The sequence below is a fragment of the Pecten maximus genome, chromosome 18 (assembly GCF_902652985.1).
Source record: "Pecten maximus chromosome 18, xPecMax1.1, whole genome shotgun sequence".
Taxonomy (NCBI): domain Eukaryota; kingdom Metazoa; phylum Mollusca; class Bivalvia; order Pectinida; family Pectinidae; genus Pecten; species Pecten maximus.
Window position 1 is genome coordinate 16,629,733 of NC_047032.1, and position 27,313 is coordinate 16,657,045.

Sequence of the window (27,313 nt, forward strand, 5' to 3'; positions counted from 1 at the left end):
GATAATGTGTTATTGATACAATGGGATGTAGATAATGTGTTATTGACACCATGGGATGTAGATAATGTGTTATTGACACAATGGGATATAGATAATGTGTTATTGACACAATGGGATATAGATAATGTGTTATTGACACAATGGGATATAGATAATGTGTTATTGACACCATGGGATGTAGATAATGTGTTATTGACACAATGGGATATAGATAATGTGTTATTGACACACTGGGATGTAGATAATGTGTTATTGATACAATGGGATATAGATAATGTGTTATTGACACAATGTGATATAGATAATGTGTTATTGATACAATGTGATATAGATAATGTATTATTGACACAATGGGATATAGATAATGTGTTATTGACACAATGGGATATAGATAATGTGTTATTGACACAATGGGATATAGATAATGTGTTATTGACACAATGGGATATAGATAATGTGTTATTGAAACAATGGAATGTAGATAATGTGTTATTGACACAATGGGATATAGATAATGTGTTATTGATACAATGGGATGTAGATAATGTGTTATTGACACACTGGGATGTAGATAATGTGTTATTGATACAATGGGATATAGATAATGTGTTATTGACACAATGGGATATAGATAATGTGTTATTGACACAATGGGATGTAGATAATGTGTTATTGACACAATGGGGTATAGATAATGTGTTATTGACACCATGGGATGTAGATAATGTGTTATTGACACAATGGGATATAGATAATGTGTTATTGACACAATGTGATATAGATAATGTGTTATTGATACAATGTGATATAGATAATGTATTATTGACACAATGGGATATAGATAATGTGTTATTGACACAATGGGATATAGATAATGTGTTATTTATACAATGGGATATAAATATTGTGTTATTGACACAATGGGATATAGATAATGTGTTATTGATACAATGTGATATAGATAATGTGTTATTGATACAATGTGATATAGATAATGTGTTATTGATACAATGGGATATAGATAATGTGTAATTGACACAATGGGATATAGATAATGTGTTATTGATACAATGGGATATAGATAATGTGTTATTGATACAATGGGATATAGATAATGTGTTATTGACACAATGGGATATAGATAATGTGTTATTGACACAATGGGATATAGATAATTAGTTATTGACACAATGGGATGTAGATAATTAGTTATTGACACAATGTGATGTAGATAATGTGTTATTGACACCATGATGGATATAGATAATGTGTTATTGACACAATGGGATATAGACAATGTGTTATTGACACAATGGGATGTAGATAATGTGTTATTGACACAATGTGATATAGATAATGTGTTATTGACACAATGGGATATAGATAATGTGTTATTGACACAATGGGATATAGATAATGTGTTATTGATACAATGTGATATAGATAATGTGTTATTGATACAATGTGATATAGATAATGTGTTATTGATACAATGGGATATAGATAATGTGTAATTGACACAATGGGATATAGATAATGTGTTATTGATACAATGGGATATAGATAATGTGTTATTGATACAATGGGATATAGATAATGTGTTATTGACACAATGGGATATAGATAATGTGTTATTGACACAATGGGATATAGATAATGTGTTATTTACACAATGGGATGTAGATAATGTGTTATTGACACAATGGGATATAGATAATGTGTTATTGACACAATGGGATATAGATAATGTGTTATTGACACAATGGGATATAGATAATGTGTTATTGACACAATGTGATATAAATAATGTGTTATTGACACAATGTGATGTAGATAATGTGTTATTGACACAATGGGATATAGATAATGTGTTATTGACACAATGGGATATAGATAGTGTGTTATTGACACAATGGGATATAGATTATGTGTTATTGATACAATGATAGATATCAACAACATGTTACATTTTGTTGACACAGGAGCAGACGTTGTCCGAGGTTGTGATCCCTGCCTTACTGATGTTGATCCTGGGTCAGATACATTCCCAAACTGTCCTGTCACACTTCTCACACCGATCTCAGCACAGAGACAACAAACTGGCCCGCAAATCCTCCACTGGACTCATCAGGTATATATATACTATAAATCATCGATAGGTTTTGTCAATGTTTTTGCAACAGTTTTTAGCTCATCTTTCTGAAGGCTAAATGAGCTAATGCCCTGGTGCTGTGTCTGCCATTTGTCAATTTGAGAGCTATGTGTTCTTCTAGTGTCAACTTTTACCTTTAAATGACTTTTTCTCAATAACCAAGGATCCTGATATTGGGCCAGCGGAATGCTTGGAGCAATTCTACTAATTTTCTTCAAATGAAATGATTGAATCATGTTGACCTACTTCCAAGGTCACAAGGATCAAATAGGTTAAATCTTCAAATCACTTCCCACTATCCAACATGTCCAAGGTCTACTCCTATACGTATATGAGGTCTTATTCCACCTGATTACATTGATGGATATTGCGACCTCATATCCCCTCAGCGTGTTTTTCTTGTAGCTGCCAGCGCCCTGATTCTGGGGCGCGACAAAAAAAGTGTCATAAACCATCTAAAACGATAATTCATGCTAACAAATATGTGTATGCTTACTTGTTGATGAATTATCAATCCATTTATGCACAAACTGTTGATGGACACCTCTTAAATATAATTATATCCACAATAATTCACTTGCAACCTACTGTGTTCAAATATTGGGTCACTAAAACAACTTTGCTGTTCCGGTTATTATAAAATACGGAATACAAATAAAACAGATAGCGTAACGTAATATTTTCACAGCGTTTCGTTTGTTTCGTCTATTTCAACTCCAAATTTGTATAAACCGGAAATAACCTCGAGAGGTCACAATCAAAACAAGTATGGCGGTATATACAAATGGGACCTACGCTTAAACGACAAAAGAGGCTAATAATCACTGATCTTGGATATAGATATTGACACATGTTGTGTAACTTTGTGTATTTATGATAGATTAATAGAATAAGGTAGGTCAGATCATATGAAATGTGAGTAAAGATAACTTTTAAACGACTTTAATTAGGTGGGTCACAGCAACAGGTTTTACGTGCGGTGGTGATTAGAGGTTACATGACAGCCTGTCAAAAGTTTCCTGTCGTGTAAACCTCTAATATTATTGGAGTAGTCTAAGGTCATGATGTTGGGTCAGAAACATACTTTGATATTATGCTGCACAGTTTGTTTAAATTATCTACCTTGACTTACTTTCAAGGGCTACCAAAGTTGTTCAAAGTAAATTTCCTTGATGTAATTTCAATTTTTAAAAGACGTCTTCTCAAGTTCAACCAGTGACATTCAACTCAAACTTGGCTATAGTGATCTTGAAATGGTCCTGACCACGTGTTGTAATATTTCTGGTCGGTCCAAAATCCAAGATGGTCACTTTTGTAAACAGTACTATACTTGGTACTGAGTATGTATACTACAATAGTGCGAGGGTCTTTCGAGTCAGATGACCGTAATGACCAATGGGCCTCTTGTTTTTTGTATTTTCAAAGATTTGATACAAATAACATATCAAGCTCTATAAGTATTTCTCTTTGCAGGGAATCAAAGATCAGGAATTCCAAAATTGCTGATTTAAAACGAAGCTATTCTGTGCCAAGCCAAGTAGTTGGAACCATATATGAAAATGTTCCTCAGAATTCGAGCGCCGATGTTGGCCAGACACCCAAACACCATAGAAAATCTCCTTCAGAGAGACCTGTTTCTAATGGAAAAGTGGATGTTAAAAAACAAAACAGTTTAATAGACAATGCTAAGAAGCACTGTTTTACAGATAAAGGCACAATCATTAAAACCGGCACAAACATATCGGAACATAAATCTGTGAGTTGGAGCGATGCGTACTGTGTGAAAACCTCTCATGTGAGTGGACATGAAAGTCCAGACAGCGACGCTCGTACTGATGAGGAGGATGATCACACTGAGGATAAAGAAATCTCAGAAAAAGATCTTGGATCTGAAGAGGAATCGGAGAATATGAAATGTTCTAAAGAAATTCTCAACAGTCCAAAAGATCCTATTGGAAATCCAAATAATCCTACTGGAAACGATCTCACTAATGAAATCGCAAAGAAAAATCTTGATAGTATAGATAATGTCCGGGTTGTGAGTAAGGACTTAGATAGACAAGTAAAAACTATGGTTGGTGTTGAGCTCTCCCTAAACAAAAAGGAAAATAACATTGAATTTAATCCTAAAGACCGGCATGTAAATGGTGACCTTGAAGAAATCTGTGATTCTACTTTAGTTGAGGGTGATCTCAAATATGGGGAAACATGTGATATCTTGACTTCCGATCTCCAAACTTCAAATCAGGACCATGTGAGTAATGGTCAAATTTTGCCTGATGGGAGATGTCCACTGTTACATTCTGACCTTCGTTTACCAGCCACAACAGATGGTACTTTAATCTTGCCTGAGGAAAATGCCTTGAAATATCACAAAGCTGTGACTGGTGCCGAAACCTTGCTTAAGCCTTCGGTATCAGTAAATTCCAATGGAAGTGATGAGGTTTTCATTGATGATAGTTCCAAAACTGTTTCCAAAAGTAATTCATTTGATGACAATGCAAGCGATTATAGTCCCCAAGATACAGAATCTGTGTGTAATTCTAGTCATGGAAGTGTGGATTCTGGTTCGCTTAAACGTTTTATTTCATCGCCTGTTACAAAAAAAAGTAGAACCGAGTGTGAAACTGGGTCAGATTCTGACGATCCCAAAAGCAAATCTATATCTTACAAAGGTCTGAGGAGGAGAAAAAACGCAAGCTTGGAAGAATGTCAGGAGCCGAATCCCACCATCTTCCGTTCACGACGTCCACCATCTTCTCTAAATATGAAAAACAGGGAGAGTAAAGGCAGTACTGGGATCAGCTCTTCTGAGGGGGAAACATCCTATACTCCTGATGGGAGCAAGGTATGTTCAGAACTTATAGAATCTTACATGGGTCTGTCGCATGGACAGGGGCATCGAGAATCTTACATGGGTCTGTCGCATGGACAGGGACATCTAGAATCTTACATGGGTCTGTCGCATGGACAGGGACATCTAGACCTGAGTGTAAGAGGTTGGTTGGTCAGCATGGGGCTTACCGAGTTCTGGCCAGCCAAACTCTAACACAGGGTTTGAGATATCCCATTCCACCGTACAGCCCCTTGATTGATCGTTATTTCTCACACATGTACATTGTATTTGAAAAACAAATTGTAAGGTGTTGTGAAACCTTTTCATTGCATCATCATCAATGTCATATGAAATGTGTGTCAAACGTGGTTATATGCTACATTGAATGATGATGTTATGCATCATAGCGCGAGCCAGCTGTCTTTCACTACACTGTGTGAGATGTATTTATCACATCCCTAGAAAACTCATGATCACCCTATGAAGTATGTAAGAAAATTCTTTCTACAATTCATCTCTCTGGAACTGTGTTTATCTGGTAATAGCCCATGTCTTGTAATAACCTCATGTCTGGTCATAAGGCCATGTCTGGTAATATCCCCATGTCTTATAATAAGCCCATGTGTGGTAATAAGTCCATGTCTGGTAATAGCCCCATGTCTGGTAATATCCCCATGTCTGGTAATAACCCCATGTCTTGTAATAAGCCTGTGTCTGGTAATAAGTCCATGTCTGGTAATAAGCCCATGTCTGGTAATAAGCCTGTGTCTGGTAATAAGTCCATGTCTGGTAATAAGCCCATGTCTGGTAATAAGCCTGTGTCTGGTAATAAGCCCATGTCTGGTAATAAGCCTGTGTCTGGTAATAAGTCCATGTCTGGTAATAAGCCCATGTCTGGTAATAAGCCCATGTCTGGTAATAAGGCCATGTCTGGTAATAGCCCCGTGTCTGGTAATAGCCCATGTCTGGTAATATCCCCATGTCTTGTAATAAGCCAATGTCTGGTAATAGCCCCATGTCTGGTAATAAGCCCATGTCTGGTAATAAGGCCATGTCTGGTAATAGCCCCATGTCTTGTAATAAGCCTGTGTCTGGTAATAGCCCCGTGTCTGGTAATAAGCCCATGTCTGGTAATAGCCCATGTCTGGTAATAAGCCCATGTCTGGTAATAAGGCCATGTCTGGTAATAGCCCCATGTCTTGTAATAAGCCTGTGTCTGGTAATAGCCCCGTGTCTGGTAATAAGCCCATGTTTGGTAATAAGCCTGTGTGTGGTAATAAGCCTGTGTCTGGTAATAAGGCCATGTCTGGTAATAAGCCCTTGTCTGGTAATAGCCCCATGTCTGGTAATAAGCCCATGTCTGGTAATAAGCCAATGTCTGGTAATAACCACATGTCTGGTTATAAGTCCATGTCTGGTAATAGGCCGATGTCTGGTAATAAGCCCATGCCTGGTTATTATATATAGCCCATGTCTGGAAATAAGGCCACCTATATATATGTTTTATGTAAAAATGAAGACAGATGTTGTTCTTTTGAGATTGTTTAAAAAGAAAGGTTTATTGTGGTATAATTGAGGTGAATTTTATAATGTATCCAAATTGAATGTACATGGAGGTATCTTTATATTTCATCAGGCTGGGGCAAGTTCAGAAGCTGAATGGGAGGATCGTGTCCAGTCGGACATCACAACCTCAACATACTCCAGCAGTTCAGCCTCGGACAACGATATCTCTGAGAATGAAGAACATGACATCATCGAGGATAGTCCCGCAGAACCTAATTTGCCAACCAGTTCTACAAGTTCATCCAGTGTAACGGGAGAAAGAAACGCAAAAGTTACAAGCAGTTTGCATGTAATTAATCTTCTACAGCCTGTATGTATCTTTAACTTCCTTCGTTGCATGCTTAATTAGATATTTCTACCAACAGCATGCATTCAATAAATAGACTTTTGTAACAGCAGTTTTCACTGGTCTTAACAAAAGATACATAATTATATGTCAAAGATAATAATTTTCATTGGATAGTAATAAAGTTTACCAAATTTTGAACAGAATTTAAAGAACAGAATTCAAATAAAATAAAAAACAATTTTCTTTGGTTATGGCAAAAAATATTTCCTGTCAGAAAAAGCTATAATTGGAAATATCAACATGAAGGATAAAACAAATATGTAGAAGCTATTTTTTAAACTTCATCTCACCTTTTTGAGTCAAATAAAATGCCAAATTTTGTTTTATATACCCGGGGGTAGATTATAAATTCATTTTCTTTTTATTCAATATATGTAATAAAAAATGGTCAGTGTTATTCATAATATGACCGAAATAAATAGATTTGAACTCCAATATGGAACTGGCTGTTACATTATATTGAATTTTTTGTACTCCCTTGCAATTGTCTTCCAATCAGTGTGTAGTAGAATTATATATTTGATTATTGCACAGTCAAACAGTTCATCTTCTTTGAGGAACGAACCTTCTGGAATCTGAAAAAGTATCAAGATTATTTTCTATTTTTGCTGTTAAACATTAAAAAATGGTGATGGAAAAAATTTACACACTCTATTCTGAACATAAAATTCTGATGATTTACTGAGGTTCCATTCTGAAATCAAATTTTTGAAATTAGATATAATGTAATTGAAGTGAAGATTGAAGATACAAATAGAGCATCTATATCTGTACATTGACTATTTGCTGTGATTTGAATTTTGCTTGCATCACTTTTGCTTATAAGAATAAGAAAAAAATGCTTATTTTTACATTAATTTATGTCTTAAAAGAAATCACAATTAAAAAATAAAAATCCAAAAAATATATGTGTTTCATATACTGGCTACATTGTATTATGATTGATTCTTAACATATCTTAGATTGTTTTCATAATTAATTATCATTCTAAGATTAATTAACGTTGTGTGGAACATTTCATAAATCATATTTAGTATTTATTCCAAATTCCTGTCATTTCATCAAAATATCCAAATTATTTAAAGAAGTCTGTCCCATGATGTATTTGTATTTTTATAAATGGTAGGCTTTTCTTTTGTATATATCAATATTAATTAGGTTTTTATAACTTTATTTTTCAAAGGGAATGTATCCTTCGTTGAGGGCTCGGTCATACAGTACTGGGTGTTGTGTGAGCGGCCGAGGGCAGCCAGAACACGTTAGTGTCGGGTAGAATGTGTGTGTCTGTGTGTTAATGTAAACAACATATAGGAAACAAAAATATCACTGTTGAATCAATGAGAATTTTTCATGATCAAGCTCTTGTTTCTTCAAAGTTCCTTATAACTAAAGGAAATTCCTTAACTTAAAATTTTCAATAAGAAAGCATTATTGGGTATTATGGGATATGAAACTCCGAAAATGCTATCTCCCAAGAAAAAGATCTCCAATCTATCGTCAGACCTATGTTTGAGTACAACTCATAGAACTATCCTCCCTGTGTTGGTCTGTGACAGCAACGTAGCAAAGAGATAAAATATATATGGGAGATAACTCCCCTTTATGTAACGAAAAAAACCTGCAATAATTCCATTTCTTCCATAATATAATATTTATCATAATCTATCACTGCAAGAAATATTATATGATTTTGTTTATGACATGATAGGTTTTATGGGAAAAAAAGTTCAAATTTCCTTTAATTGTTACCAGTAAACATTTTCAGAGTATTGTGGCATTTTTCATCCTAACTTTGAAATTATTGTTTTTTTGTTTTTTTTTAAATGTACATGTATTCTTCAAAAAGTTTAAATATGGAGAAAATTAGCATGGAAAGGCATAGCAATTTTTTGCAACAAAGCAAATGGTGGCACAAAGATCACTCATGTCAGATTTCATTCCCTGACCGTGTCGTATCCCCTTATGGGGAAATTTTCCATTTAGGAACTTTTCTGAAATTCTTCCAAATTTATATGCTTTTCTATGCAAAATTTGAAGTTAAGGTATTTCAATAATATAAGGAATGTCTATGCAACCAGGACCAGTTTCAATTTCATATTAAGTCATGATCTCAAAGCGGATTTTGTTCATAAACATTCAAATAATTTATATATGAAAAAAATGGTACCTTTATAACAATTATGATTATATACTTTTATTATTGAACATAATTTCAAAAATATTATATATTTTATTTGGGGATATTTCTTTAATTTGATTTCTCGATTATTTCCGGCCATTTTCATTATTTTTTTCATATTTTTTTAATTGATTTCATTGGTCCTCACTTGCATATTTAACACCTCAACGATCATGAAATTTCTATTGGTTCTCATGACCGGCATACATATACATACAGTTATATTCATAAACATATTATTCTCATTGGCAGACTTACAAGACAATTAAAAGAATTTGGATATTTTCTTAACGAAAGTATCGACCATAAATTGATCTGTTTCTTTTATCAGAAATTTAAGTCCTAACCCTTTTGTGAATCAGGGGTTTTAATGGAAGTTGAGCTTGTAATAATTGCTATTGAATATTGTTAATTGCCCCATCACAATTTTCTTTATTGTAACTGAATACTTATATGGAATTTTTTTTCTTTTTGCTGAAATAGTTAAGTGTAGACAGCCATTACTGTACATAACAATATAGCTGCCTAAGTTTAATTATATATATATTTAAGGGTAATAAAATCACTCTTTTATAAAATCTTAAAAGTTTATCGACACATTTGTTGGTCTGCCATTGACTATACTGTATATTTCCTTATATTCAATTTTCATGAGTAATCATTTTTATGGTCATACTCCAAATAACTTTCTTTTTGAGGGTATTTAATTTTCTGGGCAAATGATAACATATATTCATTATTTTATAAAGGGTTTATGTACTTTCATGGTATTTGAATTCACTACTACTGGTAATTCTCTGAATGATTCAGTGTGAAAATATTTTACTTAATTTGGGTGATCTACAGTATAGCCTAGTGACTTTAAATGTACATGTATATACAATGGGAAAAAATATCTTCATATTCTTCATATTTAGAATTAACACCACAGTTAACAACACAAATCAATTATATAAACGAAAATCACAATTAATATGATTTTTTTTCTTTTTCTTCCCAGTTCTCTGTTATTTTTATAAGATGAGGAAAACTGTGATTTTATTACGACAATGATAATAATTTCACTAAGCCAACCATTTTCTCTTCTCAATCTTCCACCTTTCAAATAAAATATAATCCCTCATGTCACACTAATCTTGTTTTCTTGATCATTGATTTTATGACTTTTGAAATATTTACATTTTTTGGTAAAAAACAATACAATACATAAAAATTTGGATTGGAAATAATTTTAAATAGTCAGTTTAAAAAAAATGAATGTAAGATAGAAAGAGCTTAAATGTTCTGAAAAATCACTATGAAAAAATCACAGAAGGAAATCAATATTTCTTAACATTGAAAAATCTGGTGGATAATTTATTTTTTTTTTTTTGTAGAAAGGAGATAGATCTGTCCTTCATGTGCAAAGGACATTGCTCACACTTTATTATAAAAATGTTGCAACTCATACCAGGACAATTCGTCATCATGTACAAATCATTAACAATACTGTATCACAAATGAGTGACGTCATCAATTTTGTCACACTTTCCAGGCACCATATGGTAGTGTGATGTATTCAGTATACTGTTACAACTAACGGTCTCTAATGACAGGAACGTAAAAAAGACGAATAATCGTCATCACCCCTGTGTGATGTAGACAGAGTTATCTCAACCCTAGTGGTCGGCCAATGATCACAAATGATCGAAAATTACTGTAGTAAAAAAAAAAAATATCATCAATGACGATTTTGAAAACGCAATTAATTGGAAATTTCTGAAAGTGTTTGTAAATCTTCTGTTTAATGTGTTTTTGTAATGTTACGGAACCCAAGGTGTAAATCTATTGATTCGTGTGTTTTTGTAATGTTACCGAACCAAGAAGTAGGTGATCTTATATTCTACTGATATATTCATTGGCCATTTACAAGTGATTAAAGAGGTAGATATGTTAACAACCATTAAATGCTTTGTGTTCAATATTAGATATATTGAAATCAAAGGCTAAGACGTATAATAAATGTAATTGAGATGTACATACATTTTCTGCAGACGGGCAATTCAGTGCTAAATTTGAAAAACCGATTATAATCGATGATTGATAAATTTCAAGTTTCCGATTATCAATTCTGAAAGTGAAACTAATATCCATCACAACTCAACAATAACAAATTAAAGCCTCACGCTAAACGATAAAAATCCAACCCTTGAGTTGAGATATCCCTCTCTACATCACACAAGGATGAATTATTCTGTTAATTAAGGATGAATTATTCTGTTAATTAAGGATGAATTATTCTGTTAATTAAGGATGAATTATTCTGTTAATTACGACTTCTCTAGCAGTTCTATCACATCACAAATTGTGCATGAAATTACCACCTTGTATGTGTGAGAGACTTAGACAATTTTGCAGCACAGGTACCAGTAATAATTGAGTTTGAACCATAAAACATTAAAAAAACGTAAGTGATAAATCTTAGCGTATACATGTACCTGGATAAAGTCGGTCAGAATTCTCATGAGGTTGATAAACGGTCTCCGAATGGAGAGTGGTCTCTTAATAAAGATATGGTCTTTTGATCTTAATAGGAGATGATTATAAGTGTTTAATTCAATTTATAAAATGCTAATAATAGTGAATGATATATTTAAGTTGACTGCATTCTTTTTTACACTTCTCATGCAGATTTATGTACATTTATTATTCAAAATGTCCCCTCTCTGTTCTTTTTCTCAAAGTAAAGTTTCTTTGTAATTTGGTGTTATTAAGGCGAAATTGAGAATAGAGACTTCTGGTCACATATTAAAGAGTTATTGTGATCACAGGGGAGAAAATATGCAGTCACTTGTCTTGTAAAGTGAGGGTCGCTTAATAGAGTTGAAAAATATAGCAAAATTTGCATGGGGGAATTGAAATGGTCGTTTAGAACAGAGGGTCACCAAATATAAACGGTCACTTGGACAGATTCCACGTACACTGTACATGTATTTGGTATCTGGGCTGAGTTCCAAATAATTCAGTTAACTGAATCGTTCCTTTTGATAAATTTATACAAAAATTTAAAATGCTATCTATGATAGTAAAATATTCATTTTTGCTTTTTGTCATAGAATTTATTATGTAATGATATATGTAGATCAACATCTTTTGAATGTTTGTAATTATCCAAGTCCTTTGAATGTTTGTAATAAATACATTTATTGATCCATGAATTATAGTTTAAAAATGAATGCAGAGAAGTTTCCTTTTTTAGTGCTTTGGTATCATTTTTTCTCATTTACCCTTGCTTTGCTTGGTTTCTGTAGCTTATATTTGATAAATTTTGCCCTTGTTCAGCCTATACTGTTTCATTCTCTACAGAAAAGCTCCACTATTGATTTTGTGTTATATATTACAGAGATTTTAGAAAACATTAAAGTTCAAAGTACGTTATTGTATTACTGATAGCTTTTGTACATTTCCTTATAGACTTGATCTGTATGAGATGGAAAGGGTCTGAACTCTAGATCACTTGTCAATAATAAGTGATCTAGGGGTCAGACTCTCTTTGAGTTATTGTTTTCATTCTGGGTCATAGAAACGTGTCAATCCCCTGTGACTGGGTCTGTTACTAAGGGTCTGGCTGTAATCTCTCCATATTTCCATGTAAAGTTAACCTGTGTAATTTGAAACCTGTTTAATCTGGATATTATGTCTAGGGGTCGTCTAATCTCTCCATATTTCCATGTAAAGTTAACCTGTTAAATTTGAAACCTGGTTAATGTGGACATTCTGTCTAGAGGTCGACTGTAATCTCTCTATATTTCCATGTAATCTAAACCTGTGTAATTTCAAAACCTGTATAATCTGGACATTTTACTTAGAACTGACAGTAATCTCTATATTTCTGTGAGCTAAAGAGATGTTTATGTTAAAACCTGTGTAATCTAGACTTTCTATAAACTGATTGACTGTAATAAAACCAAGACATGTATCTGTGTAATCTTATTATAACTCTGACAGTATACAAAAATGTATCAAAGTTACCCCAAAAATATAGAAATATCTTATTATCACTAACAAAAGAAAAAAAGTATAATAGTTTATTGCATTTTTGCCAGTAAAATATATATCAAACTGATCAAAATATTTTCACTGAAGCAAGGAGCACTGATAATATAAGATTTTGCAGTGAAAATGCAAGGTTTTCATTTTTGACCAATCAGATTGAACCTTTGTTCTCACCTCATTGAAGCTTGCCGATTTTTCCAATTGAAGTGAAGAGAGATAGAAGGGTTATTTTGCTGTATTTCTGAAATATTCAGATTAGTTTTTGACAAAATCCTCATTTGACACTAGCTTTTCATGCACCAATTCTCAGATAACAGCAGAAAACAATTATTGAAAATGAGTAACAAATATATAGAGGCGAAATATGATGAAATTTCTAAGGGATTCAATTAATTATTCGATTTAAGATAACAAGAGAAAGTCACACTTCTGGAGGGTGGTAATAGCGTAAAGTATTTAACTTAAGGTATTTTATAAAGATAGGGAACAGTCTATTATTGGATATAAAAAACATCTAAGACTTGCACAAGTCAGAATTTTGTTGAAATTGTACTTTCTTCTAAAGGACCATGGGGAAATAATTAAAAACACATGTATGAGAATTGGTTTATACTCCATGGTGTGCAATGAATTTTGTATGATACAAAGGAAAACTAGGCACTGATAAAGAACTACAGGTCTTATTGGAATCAATACATCAATTTTTGGAAATCTTTTTGTTTGGTTAATTCAGCTAGAGGTTAAGATTTTTTAACTCGATCACTTCTCTTTTAGTAATGATTATGCGTTATTGTAACTTTAGTTAGTTACTGGTTTACCACCTACAGAACTCTGCCCATTGCTAGGTTTTGTCTAACCAACTACCTATACAGTCGGTATTCCGTTGACTTTAATTAGTTGCTGGTTTACCGCCTTCATAACTCCGCCCTTTTCTAGGTTTTGTCTCACCGACTGTATTTAGTGTTCTGTCAGTATTTTGTTGTTGTTATAATTCTTCTGTGTTGTATTTACAGCCGACCAGTACGACCTCTGTGAGTCCTCCTCCAGACAAAGGTATGTTGGTTTCCTCCTGTTAATGTTTAACTTTTTAAATGACTTGTTAAAAGTCTAAAACACTCTGACAGTATTCACAACTAAGTGACAATGAAAGTAAAATAGGGTCACCATATATAAAATATAGCTTACTGCTATCAGAGTTATTGTCAAATAAATATAAAATATTATATACTTAAATTAATTAGCCTACCATCATCAGATGGTAGCTGTTTAAATTTTGACAGAAAATGAAATTAAGCAAGTTGCCATTTTTAGCTCACCTGGACCGAAGGTCCGGTGAGCTTATGTCATGGCGCAGCGTCTGTCGTCCGTCCGTCGTCCATCCGTCGTCCGTCAACATTTGCTTCAAATCGCTACTAGTCAAAAAGTTCTTACTGGATTTTGACCAAATGGCCAGAAACATCCTTGGCAGAAGGGGAACAGATTTTGCATAAATGGTGACTCTAACCCCCCGAGGGGCCAAAGGGGCGGGGCCCAATATGGGAAATAGAGGTAATTCCTTTAAATCGCTACTAGTCATAAAGTTATGAATGGATTTGAACCCAATTTGGTCTGAAACATCCTTGGGGGAAGGGGAACAGATTTTGCATAAATGGTGACTCTGACCCTCCAGGGGCCAAAGGGGCGGGGCCCAATAGGGGAAATAGAGGTAATTCCTTTAAATCGCTACTAGTCATAAAGTTATGAATGGATTTGAACCCAATTTGGTCAGAAACATCCTTGGGGGAGGGGAACAGATTTTGCATAAATGGTGACTCTGTCCCCAGAGGGGCCAAAGAGGCGGGGCCCAATAGGGGAAATAGAGGTAATTCCTTTAAATTGCTACTAGTAATAAAGTGATAAATACATGTTCTAAAAACAATTCTTGAGGACTTTCAGACCTTAGATAGTCTGGACTTCATTAATCTTTATAGCAGTTCCGATTCCCACACTATAACCATATATAGCATTGTTTGAGATTTACAAATAAAACAAATTGAATATGAACATTATTTTGACATTTGGTCTAATTCAACCAGGTGAGCGATACAGGCCCCATGGGCCTCTTGTTGATTTTGACATTTGAAGTCATTTATTGCCATTTCTTGAAAAGAACTGATAGATTATTTGCAAACTTGATATAAAGGTTCCTGTCAGTCCCTTGTTTTGCCCATTCAATTTTAAGACTGATTAGGAATTAAAAATGGCCAACATGTGGCCATCTTTGATTTTGACAGTTTAAGTTTGTTATTAATATTCATCTAGTTGGCAGTTCTCCCATTCTTGTTTGTATGTTCAATTATCTAGATATCTTTAGAAGGAACAGCAATATTTTGTGAACACTACTTATTGATAAACCAGAAAAATATTGAAAGATAAAAGGAGAAAAGTGCTGAAAAGTTCAAACTCATGAGCGCATGTGCAGGAAAGAATATGCCTGTTGTATCTCACTGCATGTTGATCATTGACAGTGACTAAAAGAAGGCCCCCTGAAGAATTGTTTGAAAAGACCAAATTTTGTCTTATTTCCCCATTGCAACACTTGGGATTTCTTCCCTTTCTTTCCTCACATCCTTATATGACCCTGGCTGTTAAAAGGATGTTAAACCTGACTACTTTGTCTTTCCATGCTTTGTTTTCCTCTGTAGGTGTCTCCTTGACATCAATCCTCATATGTGACCCCTCCTCATATGTGAACCTAGGCCTTCTCATATGACCCTCATCCTCATATGTCCCTTGTCCTCATATGTCCCTCTTCCTCATATGACCCTCGTCCTCATATGACCCTCATCGTTATATGACACCCTTCCTCATATGACCCTTGTCCTCATATGACACCTGTCCTCATATGACACCCTTCCTCATATGACCCTCATCCTCAAATGACCCTCGTACTCATATCACCCTTGTCCTCATATGACCCTCATCCTCAAATGACCCTTTTCCTCAAATGACCCTCGTCCTCATATGACACCCGTCCTCATATGACCCTCATCCTCATATGACACCTTTCCTCATGACACCCCTCCTCATATGACCCTCATCCTCATATGACACCCTTCCTCATATGACCCTCATCCTCAAATGACCCTCGTCCTCATATGACACCCATCCTCATATGACCCTCGTCCTCATATGACCCTCGTCCTCATATGACACCCTTCCCCATATGACCCTCATCCTCATATGACACCCTTCCTCATATGACACCCCTCCTCATATGACCCTCATCCTCAAATGACACCCGTCCTTATATGACCCTCGTCCTCATATGACACCCGTCCTCATATGACCCTCGTCCTCCTATGACCCTCATCCTCATATGACACCTGTCCTCATATGACCCTCGTCCTCATATGACACCCTTCCTCATATGACACCCGTCCTCATATGACCCTCGTCCTCATGACACCCTTCCTCATATGACACCCGTCCTCAAATGACCCTCATCCTCAAATGACCCTCGTCCTCATATGACACCCGTCCTCAAATGACCCTTGTCCTCATATGACACCCGTCCTCAAATGACCCTCGTCCTCATATGACCCTCATCATTATATGACACCCGTTCCCATGTGACGCCCATTCTCATGTGACATCCGTCCTCATATGACCCTCGTCCTCATATGACCCTCGTCCTCATATGACACCCTTCCTCATGTGACACGCGTCCTCATATAACCCTCGTCCTCATATGACACCCTTCCTCATGTGACACACGTCCTCATATGACCCTCGTCCTCATATGACACCCGTCCTCATATGACCTTCGTCCTCATATAACCCTCATCATTATGACACCCGTTCCCATGTGATGCCTGTTCTCATGTGACATCCGTCCTCATATGACCCTCGTCCTCATATAACCCTCGTCCTCATATAACCCTGGCTGTTGTGAGAATGTTGAACACCTAAGAACAAAGAAGCAATCAAACTAACATAGACTCAATAAACATACCTTCTGGTAATTCTTTTTATAATAGGATTTTATAATCCTTTCATAAATCATGTTCTGATTTACTGTATTTACATTGTATTCTCAAATAAGCCCCGCACCTAGTGTAGAGATTGAGAACCATATAACCTCAAATAAGCCCCCCCCTCCTCCCCTGGTGTAAAAGTTTGGTACTGTAATAATCCTCAAGTAAGCCCCCTCCCCTAGTGTAGTAGTTAGTACCATATTATTCTTAGATAAGGCCCCCTCCCCTAGTGTAGAAGTTAGTACCATATTATTAGTCCCCCCCCCCCCCCCCCCCCCCCCTGTTTACCAAACAGCAGGGGACTGATAATATGGTACTAACTTCTACACTAGGGGAGGGGGCTTACTTGAGGTACTTGAGGATTAATACAGTACCCTCCGTCCGTCTGTCTGTCTGTCACGCAACAGTTGTCCAGACAACTCCTTCTAAAGTACTACTCCGATCTTAACGAAACTTGGTATATATGATCAGTATAACATGTAGCTGTGCATCCCACATTTGTTTTTTTTCGAAAAACCATTTTTCAAAAAAAAATGGGAAATGAAAAGGTGCACTTCTAGCTCAGGCAGGGGACTTTGTATTGCTGTTGCAATACTATCCATCCTTGTTCTTAAATAAGGCCCCCTCCCATGGTGTAAAAGTTAAGTACTGTATTTATCCTCAGATAAGCCCCCTTACCCTAGTATAGAAGTTTAGAACGATAGTTATTCTCAAATGAACCCCCTAGTGTAAAAGTTCAGTATTTAAGTTTGGGTAGGGCTTATCTGTGAACCACTTTAAGCTTGCAGTTTTAGAATTGATGGTTCTGCAAAAATGATGAAGGGGGCTTATTAGTGGATTGGGGATAAATACAGTTGTTCAACATTTTGAAATTGAGATATTGATATTTTAATGACAACTTTCTGATGATCTTAGTGTTGAAATAATGGAAAAAATTGTTTCAGTGAGCTGTGTGATTTGGGAGGACAAAGAGTGCAAGAAAGTAGAACTAACTGCCCTTGACATTGGCTGGACGATTATCGAGAAAGTGGACAATATTCCGGAGAGTTCCGACTACCTTTGGATTGGTCTCAGCTTCTCTATATTTCTTGGTGTTGTGCCGTTAATATTCCGGTTGTACCATGCCAAAGAATATCCCGACTTCTTCACGACAGATGGACTGTTTCGCATGTGTTTGATGTTGATATCAAATTCTTGGAGGTAAGTCAATCACAGCATAATGTCATTTAGATTTAGATTGTAAATGTTCAAAAAATTGTGAATTATCAAAAAATGTTTATACATTTTGAGAATGATCAGAAAAAACCAAAATGGCTGTCAAGTGACCTTCTTATTTATGATATTTAATGGTTAAACTGAGTGATGGATTTGATAATTCCTGGTTTATTACCCTGGAAATGTATTTTAGCACAGATATATTTTCATGAAAGCCATACTTTTCCATGGTTCGTACAGATGAAAACAAGTGCTGTAATTTTGGGTCAGTGCTGGAATTAGGGTCAGTGGTGACAGTGCTGGAAAAGTGCTGGAATTTGGGGTCAGTGCTGGAATTAGGGTCAGTGCTCGAAAAGTGCTGGAATTTAGGGTCAGTGCTAGAAAAGTACTGGAATTTGTACCAACTGAATATTTGCTGAAAACATGCTCTTTTATATTCCTTAAAAATCGATTATTTTCTTTACAAGAAGAAAAGGTAAAGATTTCAGTCATAGGCATTATTTACTTTGACTTTTGATGATATCCAGATATTTATTACAAGTGCGGTCTTTTTAGCATTTTACTTAAACAAAAAAATTTGTTGATTTATCACAATATAGATAAAGACTTCCTCAATAAGATTGAGAAAAAGTGCTAAAAAATTGCTTGAATTTCAGTGTGAAAAATTCTGTACGAACCATGAAATTGGTTTTGTGTTTATAAATGTTCATTAACTCGAGCCTTCTCTTTAGGCACACTCCAGCTGTAAAAAGTAGATTCTCTTCAATTAATGGTATATGTTGCTTTCTATGTTTACAGAATCAACCTGATAACGGTGAATGGTATGATACAGCGACTGTGTCTGGGAGGTATCTTCTTTTTCCTCCTCTCAGTTGCTGATAGAACTTTTAAACAGGTAGGTGCTTGAGTGAATTTTTAAAAGCGAACAATTCAAAATTTTATGATTGTCTAGCCTGTGTGAGAAATGGAAATTTCATAGGGTAAAGATATTGCATGACTCTATCATTTGGTGTTTTAGAAGGCAATTGGAAAGGGTTGCTGACATTAGGACTCAAATTCAGGATAAAAATTACTCATCAAGTGGTTCACCTCTTTAATTGACATACCTCTAGATGAGTCGGTAACAAGTGGCTAGCTATAGGTGGTTCACAACAGTGACATACCTCTAGATGAGTCAGTAACAAGTGGCTAGCTATAGGTGGTTCACAACAGTGACATACCTCTAGATGAGTCAGTAACAAGTGGCTAGCTATAGGTGGTTCACAACTGTGACATACCTCTAGATGAGTCAGTAACAACTGACTAAATGGTTCACAACTGTGACATACCTCTAGATGAGTCAGTAACAAGTGACTAAATGGTTCACAACTGTGACATACCTCTAGATGAGTCAGTAAAGAGTGGCTAGCTTTAGGTGGTTCACAACTGTGACATACCTCTAGATGAGTCTGTAACAAGTGACTAAATGGTTCACCACTGTGTCATACCTCTAGATGAGTCTGTAACAAGTGACTAAATGGTTCACAACTGTGACATACCTCTAGATGAGTCTGTAACAAGTGACTAAATGGTTCACTACTGTGACATACCTCTAGATGAGTCTGTAACAAGTGACTAAATGGTTCACCACTGTGACATACCTCTAGATGAGTCTGTAACAAGTGACTAAATGGTTCACCACTGTGTCATACCTCTAGATGAGTCAGTAACAAGTGACTAAATGGTTCACCACTGTGACATACCTCTAGATGAGTCTGTAACAAGTGACTAAATGGTTCACAACTGTGACATACCTCTAGATGAGTCTGTAACAAGTGACTAAATGGTTCACCACTGTGTCATACCTCTAGATGAGTCAGTAACAAGTGACTAAATGGTTCACCACTGTGACATACCTCTAGATGAGTCTGTAACAAGTGACTAAATGGTTCACCACTGTGTCATACCTCTAGATGAGTCAGTAACAAGTGACTAAATGGTTCACCACTGTGACATACCTCTAGATGAGTCAGTAACAAGTGACTAAATGGTTCACCACTGTGACATACCTCTAGATGAGTCTGTAACAAGTGACTAAATGGTTCACCACTGTGTCATACCTCTAGATGAGTCAGTAACAAGTGACTAAATGGTTCACCACTGTGACATACCTCTAGATGAGTCAGTAACAAGTGACTAAATGGTTCACCACTGTGACATACCTCTAGATGAGTCTGTAACAAGTGACTAAATGGTTCACCACTGTGTCATACCTCTAGATGAGTCCGTAACAACTGACTAAATGGTTCACCACTGTGTCATACCTCTAGATGAGTCAGTAACAAGTGACTAAATGGTTCACCACTGTGACATACCTCTAGATGAGTCAGTAACAACTGACTAAATGGTTCACCACTGTGTCATACCTCTAGATGAGTCAGTAACAAGTGACTAAATGGTTCACCACTGTGACATACCTCTAGATGAGTCAGTAACAAGTGACTAAATGGTTCACCACTGTGACATATCTCAACCAGAATCTGTAACATGTGACTGTAATTCTTTAAAACATGTTTTAATTTAAAATGAATTACTGAACAGAAACATGTATGGGTAGGCTTATCACTGGGCGTTGGCTTATTATTGATATGATAACAGGTCATGTGATCACTATGTACATTTTGATTGACAGCGGCTGCTTTATGCCAAACATTTCTGTTACCTGACCTCTTCACGACGAGCCAAGAAGTTCGACATGCCTCACTTCCGTCTGAATAAAGTCAGAAATATCAAAATCTGGTTGTCTCTACGATCTTATCTTAAGGTATTGTAAACATTTTCTTATGTCTTTCTTATATAAAGATGTGCATTTTGAAATGAATTTGAATTATTCGGAAATCTGATGTAAGATAGACAAATCTTGTTGCATTTATGTTTTATCAAGAGTATTAATATTTGTAAATGTTGATAATTTGATATGCAAGCAATGTATCCTCCAGGTTTGTGATTTAAACTTGTTTCTCTTTATGTGTAATACTACAATGGTATAGCTGAGGAAATACTATAAGTAACTTACAGTTGAATCTCCCATAGCAACAACCTGTCTATAAAGACCACCTGTTTCTGTTCCCTTAGTAACACATATTATTGTACTTGTAAATAAATCTCTGTATCAAGGTCACTTGTATGTAACATCACCTGTCTACAGAGACCACCTGTTTGAGTTCTGTATGCAGAAGCACGATTATTTTTAATGAACCTCTGTATAAAGGTCAGCTGCCTATACAGACCAATTTTCCCTTGATATGTTTATTGCAGATAGTCATAGTAGTTTGTATCTTATATTTGTTGTAGAAACGTGGTCCACAGCGATCAGTGGACATCATTGTGTCAGTGACATTCCTGTTAACAATCATCATTCTCACCCTGATGTGCCTTCAGGTAAATAAATAATTTCATGGTACAATGAACCAAGTAGGTCTAATTTTCTGATTACACCGCAAACTTTGCCAAAATTCTGCTCTATCGATTCAAATGTGATTTATTACCTCCCTTACGAAAATGCTTCTTAAAATGGCAATATTATGTTGCCCTCACTTCAATGTTGATGCCCTCACTTCAATGTGATGATGCCCTCACTTCAATGTGATGATGCACTCACTTCAATGTGATGATGCTCTCACTTCAATATAATAATGCCCTCACTTCAATGTTATGATGCCCTCACTTCAATGTTATGATGCCCTCACTTCAATGTGATGATGCCCTCACTTCAATATAATGTTGCCCTCACTTCAATGTTATGATGCCCTTACTTCAATATAATGTTGCTCTCACTTCAATGTTATGATGCCCTCACTTCAATAAAATGTTGCCCTCACTTCAATGTGATGATGCCCTCACTTCAATGTGATGATGCCCTCACTTCAATGTGATGTTGCCCTCTGCACATACATATAATATCAGATTTTTTAATTACTAGCTGTTGAATGATTTCGATATCCTCCCTCCCTATTTTTAACTACTTTCGAATTACTAGCTGTTAAAGGATTTAGACACATCCCCTGATTGTTGAATCACTAATTAATTACTCGCCTTGAAGGATTTTAACTCCTCCTGTGAATTTTTACTCATTGTTGAATTGCTAGCTTTTAAAGGATTTAGATATACTCCCTGATTATTGAATCGTTATTACTCGCCTTGGAGGATTTAAACACCTCCTGTGAATTTTTAATCACTGTTGAATTGCTAGCTGTTAGGATTTAGACCATTTAGACACCTCCCCTGACTAGACATTTTTTCATTGCAGTTATTGAAGGATACAGACACTTACCTGGACTTCCTGTGTAACTGGGAGCTGCTCGTATGGTGTATGGCCCTGGGCGTCTACCTGCTCCGGTTCATGACCCTCGGACTCAAAATCAATAAAAAGTACCGTAACCTGTCGGTACTCATCACAGAACAGATCAACCTGTACCTACAGATGGAACAGAAACCACACAAGAAGGAGGAACTCATGGTGGCCAATAATGTGCTCAAATTAGCAGAGGACCTCCTCAAAGTAAGCTCAAAGTCATGGGAATATAGGTCAAGGTCATGAAATGCGTATTAATGTTAGTTGTTCTGATGGCTCAAGTTCAGCGTCGGGTGCACAAAACATCAATATTATAAAATGAGGTGAAATGTAATTGGATTAAGTGTAGGATGATTCCCTCAAGGTGAAGGTCAAATTCATGGAATATTTGTCAAGGTCATTAGATTTAGATATTGGATATATTTGAATAAGGATCTATTCAAAATAAGGTGAAGCTTACTGTCAAGAACTTGTATGCTTAGGTTGTATGTCTACAGGAACTTGTATGTTTAGAAAGATCTCTTTTTCTACTCTCTTTGTGATCTTTAAAGGTTTGACTTTATAAGATGATATCCGAGTCTGAGCCTGAAGAAGACTTTTTTTAATATCACTTGCCCAATAAACATGTCCATAACCTAATAAGTGCATCTGCCCCTTTAAGCACCACCCCCACCCTCCCTTTTTTTTATGAAAAGAGGACAGGGGTGCTAATTAAAAGATATAAAATGTTCCTCACCTCACTGATCTGCTAATAGTATCTTCAGTTCTTTCTGTATATGTTTTTATCAAATACACCATTTTTGTGCATAGTGTATTTAATCGGTCAAATATGGGTATTTAAAAATCTTTTTCATCACCACTGATTTCAGAATTTATATTTAGTAATGTTGTCCTCCATTTTGACCTACAGGAGCTGGAGAGTCCCTTCAAGATATCCGGTGTTTCTGCTAACCCTGTCATATACAATGTAACCAAAGTTGTGGTCCTCTCAGCATTCTCCGCAGTGCTAACAGAACTCCTAGGATTCAAGATGAAGCTTTACAAGATTAAACTCAGGGCATGATCCTTATGACGCCTTCAGTATCTATTCCAACACAAACCTCTACTGGAAATGTTTTGTATTGATATCAAAAAAATGTTGCCTTAGTAATGTCAAAACATGTTGCCTTGGTAATTTAAGAAACAAATGTTGCCTTGGTAATGTCATAACATGTTGCCATGGTAATATCAAAAGATTGTTGCCTTGGTAATATCAAAACATGTTGCCTTGGTAATTTAAGAAAAAAATGTTGCCTTGGTAATGTCATAACATGTTGCCATGGTAATATCAAAAGATTGTTGCTTTGGTGATGTAAACAAAATTGTTGCCTTGGTAATGTTATAACATGTTGCCTTGGTAATGTCAAAAGATTGTTGCTTAGGTGATGTAAAAAAGATTGTTGCTTTAGTAATGTCATAACATGTTGCCATGGTAAATCAAAAGATTGTTGCTTTGGTGATGTAAAAAAGATTGTTGCCTTGGTAATGTCATAACATGTAATTGTTGCCTTGGCAATGTCAAGATTGATGCCTTGGTAAAAAAAATATTTGCCTTGGTGTTGTCAAAAAATGTTGCCAGGGTAATATAAAAAGGATGTTACCTTGGTGATGTCAAAACATACTGCCTGGGTTAATTCAAAATATGTTGCCTTGGTGATGTCAAAAGGATATTTCCTGGGTAATGTCAAAACACATTGCCTTGTTGATTTCAAAACATATTGCCTTTGTAATGTCAAAACAGGTTGCTTTGGTTGTTACAAGAATGTTGCCTTGGTGATGTCAAAAAAATATTGCTTTGGTGATGTCAAAACATGTTGCTTTTGTGATGTCAAAAGGATGTTGTTTTGGTGATGTCAACATGCTGCCTTGGAAGATGTCATATTTTGATGTCTGGGTAAAGTTTTCCTTGTCAACAATAATGACTATTGATGCTATTATATGATTAACAATAGCCATACATATGTCAATGTTTAACACACATTTACACGGTCAATACAGGTATGATGTCTGCTTAAAAAAAACTCATTTAGCTATAAGATACCAAAAGTTTTTTATTTAAATATATTCAATTTCATTGTTAAGCAAACAAATGTAACATTTAAAGTTTCAACATACAGGTCCTACTGTTTGAGGTCCACTTTGAAAACAAGAGAATGTTAATATTTAGTCCATAGTTAAGTCCCAGACTTGATCCTGTTCCTTGAGCTCAGTTCCATGGATCATCTTACCCTTCAAGAGGAGAAATTTAATAAATGGACTTTATTAATCCCAGTTATTAATTTTTTAAACAGAACTTTTTTTGTGTTGATATGCTTAATTCTCTTATAGATATGTGTAAAATGCTTTAGATCAGAATTTCAGTACAAATGATTATGTAAGCAGGTGGTTTTTGCTCGGTTGTGAAACATTTTTAAACATGACACTCTCTATATAATATAAAGTACACTGTATATTGTTTATTATGTTAAACATTGTGTTGCCATTTCACTTGCCTCTGAAGGATGTACTAAATGCACACAATTAGATACTTTAGAATTGAGAAATAGTGTGTCTAAAACTGTATCATGACACTTTCTCATATCATGAAACCTTTTATGATGCCAATCATTGCTGGACAATAAGTGGCAGTATAACAAGGTTTTTTCTATCAAATAACGGCAGTATGAGGTTTTCCCGGACAATAGAATAACAAGGTTTTACTGTAGAAATGGTGACAGTATAACGAGGTTTTACTATAGAAATGGTGGCAGTATAACAAGGTTTTACTGTACAAATGATAGCAGTATAACGAGGTTTTACTGTACAAATGGTGCCAGTATAACAAGGTTTTACTGCCAAATGGGGACAGTATAACAAGGTTTTACTGCCAAATGGGGACAGTATAACAAGGTTTTACTGTACAAATAGTGCCAGTATAACAAGGTTTTACTGTACAAATAGTGCCAGTATAACAAGGTTTTACTGTACAAATGGTGGCAGTATAACAAGGTTTTACTGTACAAATGGTGGCAGTATAACAAGGTTTTACTGTACAAATGGTGGCAGTATGACGAGGTTTTACTGTACAAATGGTGGCAGTATGACGAGGTTTACAGTAGGTATTGGTAATATATATGCATAATGTATATATATATATTACCTGTGATACACAAGAAATACATTATACAATAAAATGTACTTCGTCCATTAATAATGTACAAACTGCAATGCACATTGTTCACTTTTTGGTAGCACATAAATCATGTTAAATTTTTTTTTTTAAACTGACATGCTACAGAAAATTCCTTAGTTTAACTGCTAATAACCCCCTGTCCTCAAATAAGCCCCCTTATCCATTCTGACAGAATCATCAATTTAAAAACAGTAAGCTAGTTTAAAAGTACATTTTGTAGCTAAATTAGTTCACAAATAAGCTCCCTTATCCATTCGGACAGAATCATAGATTTTGAAACAGTAAGCTTAAAGTAGCTAGATCAGTTCATAAATAAGCCCTCCCAAACTGTAACAATAAACTTCTACTCCGAGAGACCTGGGGCTTATTTGTGAATAAATACAGTACTAAACTTTTACACTGGGGTTGGGGGCTTATTTGAGGATAAATACGGTACTAAACTTTTTCACGGGGGTTTGGGCTTATTTGAGGATAAATATGGTACTTTATTAATATTGTACATTTGGTTTATGACACATTGGATATTGTTAATTGAATATGTTGTTTATTGTTATATTTTCAGTGTTTATACTATACAGGGTATGTTGTTTTATATTTAATCATAAGTAAATTTCCATTGTTGCTTATGTGAACTATGTATATAATATATACATGAATAATATTGGTTATAAAATCATTATATGATCTATAAGAAGTCAGGATTGCTCGCTACAGAGATTTTTTTCTGGTACAACCAGTAATTCCATTTTTGTATTGATTAATTAAATTGTCATTGCAAAAAAAAAAAAAAAAAAAATATACATTGTCAAAATTAATGAAGTCATTTATAACCAGTATGGACTCTTTTGAAAGGTATGTATTGAAGTCAGTGAGAGTTTGCAGTAAAGGAGCTGATTATTACACATTTCCAGACAGCTTAATTGTTTTTGTAAAAGGCTTTGGTGAAAACTGCCTTTGTAGACCTGTACAATTCTGCTTTAGGTGATGCTGTTTAACAGACAGGATATACATGTATTAGATAAAGACGAGAAATTCAAGGGAGATAACTCCACACACATATTCACCAATGGCATATTAATTTATTCATGGTCTTGTTCAGGCATATATATTGACGGACTTGCAGACATTACTACTGGCCTTGAAGTTTTATTTAACGTATTTTATTTGTATCTTATATATAAAAGGGAATTGGACTCAAGTTATCCAACTTATGCTCTTCTTCAAGGTTTATCCTAAAGAAACATAAAATCACTAGGTCTGTCATTCAAAAAACTAACCTTGTCCAAGTGGTCCAACCATCTGAGATAAAAGAAAATGACCCAAGTGACAAAATTTGTTAGCCATTTCATAAAACAGCTTTTATTATTTATGATTTTTTTTTTTCAAGTTTTAAGACGATATTTCTACAAAAATGTTTACCT

At 35.2% G+C, this 27,313-nt stretch overlaps 1 protein-coding gene across 3 annotated transcripts in view; it reads left to right on the plus strand.

The window, feature by feature from the left end:
• Window positions 1-25,490, plus strand: part of LOC117317148 (putative homeodomain transcription factor 2) — a 40,201-nt gene extending 14,711 nt beyond the window's left edge. For 2 of the 3 annotated variants that reach the window (XM_033871944.1, XM_033871945.1), the window contains exons 7-16: window positions 1,983-2,131; window positions 3,626-5,000; window positions 6,625-6,864; window positions 14,131-14,170; window positions 18,078-18,333; window positions 19,147-19,243; window positions 21,020-21,151; window positions 21,682-21,768; window positions 22,637-22,888; window positions 23,592-25,490. In XM_033871944.1, coding sequence (XP_033727835.1) covers window positions 1,983-2,131; window positions 3,626-5,000; window positions 6,625-6,864; window positions 14,131-14,170; window positions 18,078-18,333; window positions 19,147-19,243; window positions 21,020-21,151; window positions 21,682-21,768; window positions 22,637-22,888; window positions 23,592-23,744 — 2,781 coding nt within the window. In that variant the 3' untranslated portion in view covers window positions 23,745-25,490. The remainder of the gene's footprint in view (window positions 1-1,982; window positions 2,132-3,625; window positions 5,001-6,624; window positions 6,865-14,130; window positions 14,171-18,077; window positions 18,334-19,146; window positions 19,244-21,019; window positions 21,152-21,681; window positions 21,769-22,636; window positions 22,889-23,591) is intronic. The other variant, XM_033871946.1, reaches the window with a different exon arrangement.
• The last annotated feature ends 1,823 nt before the right edge of the window (window positions 25,491-27,313 follow it).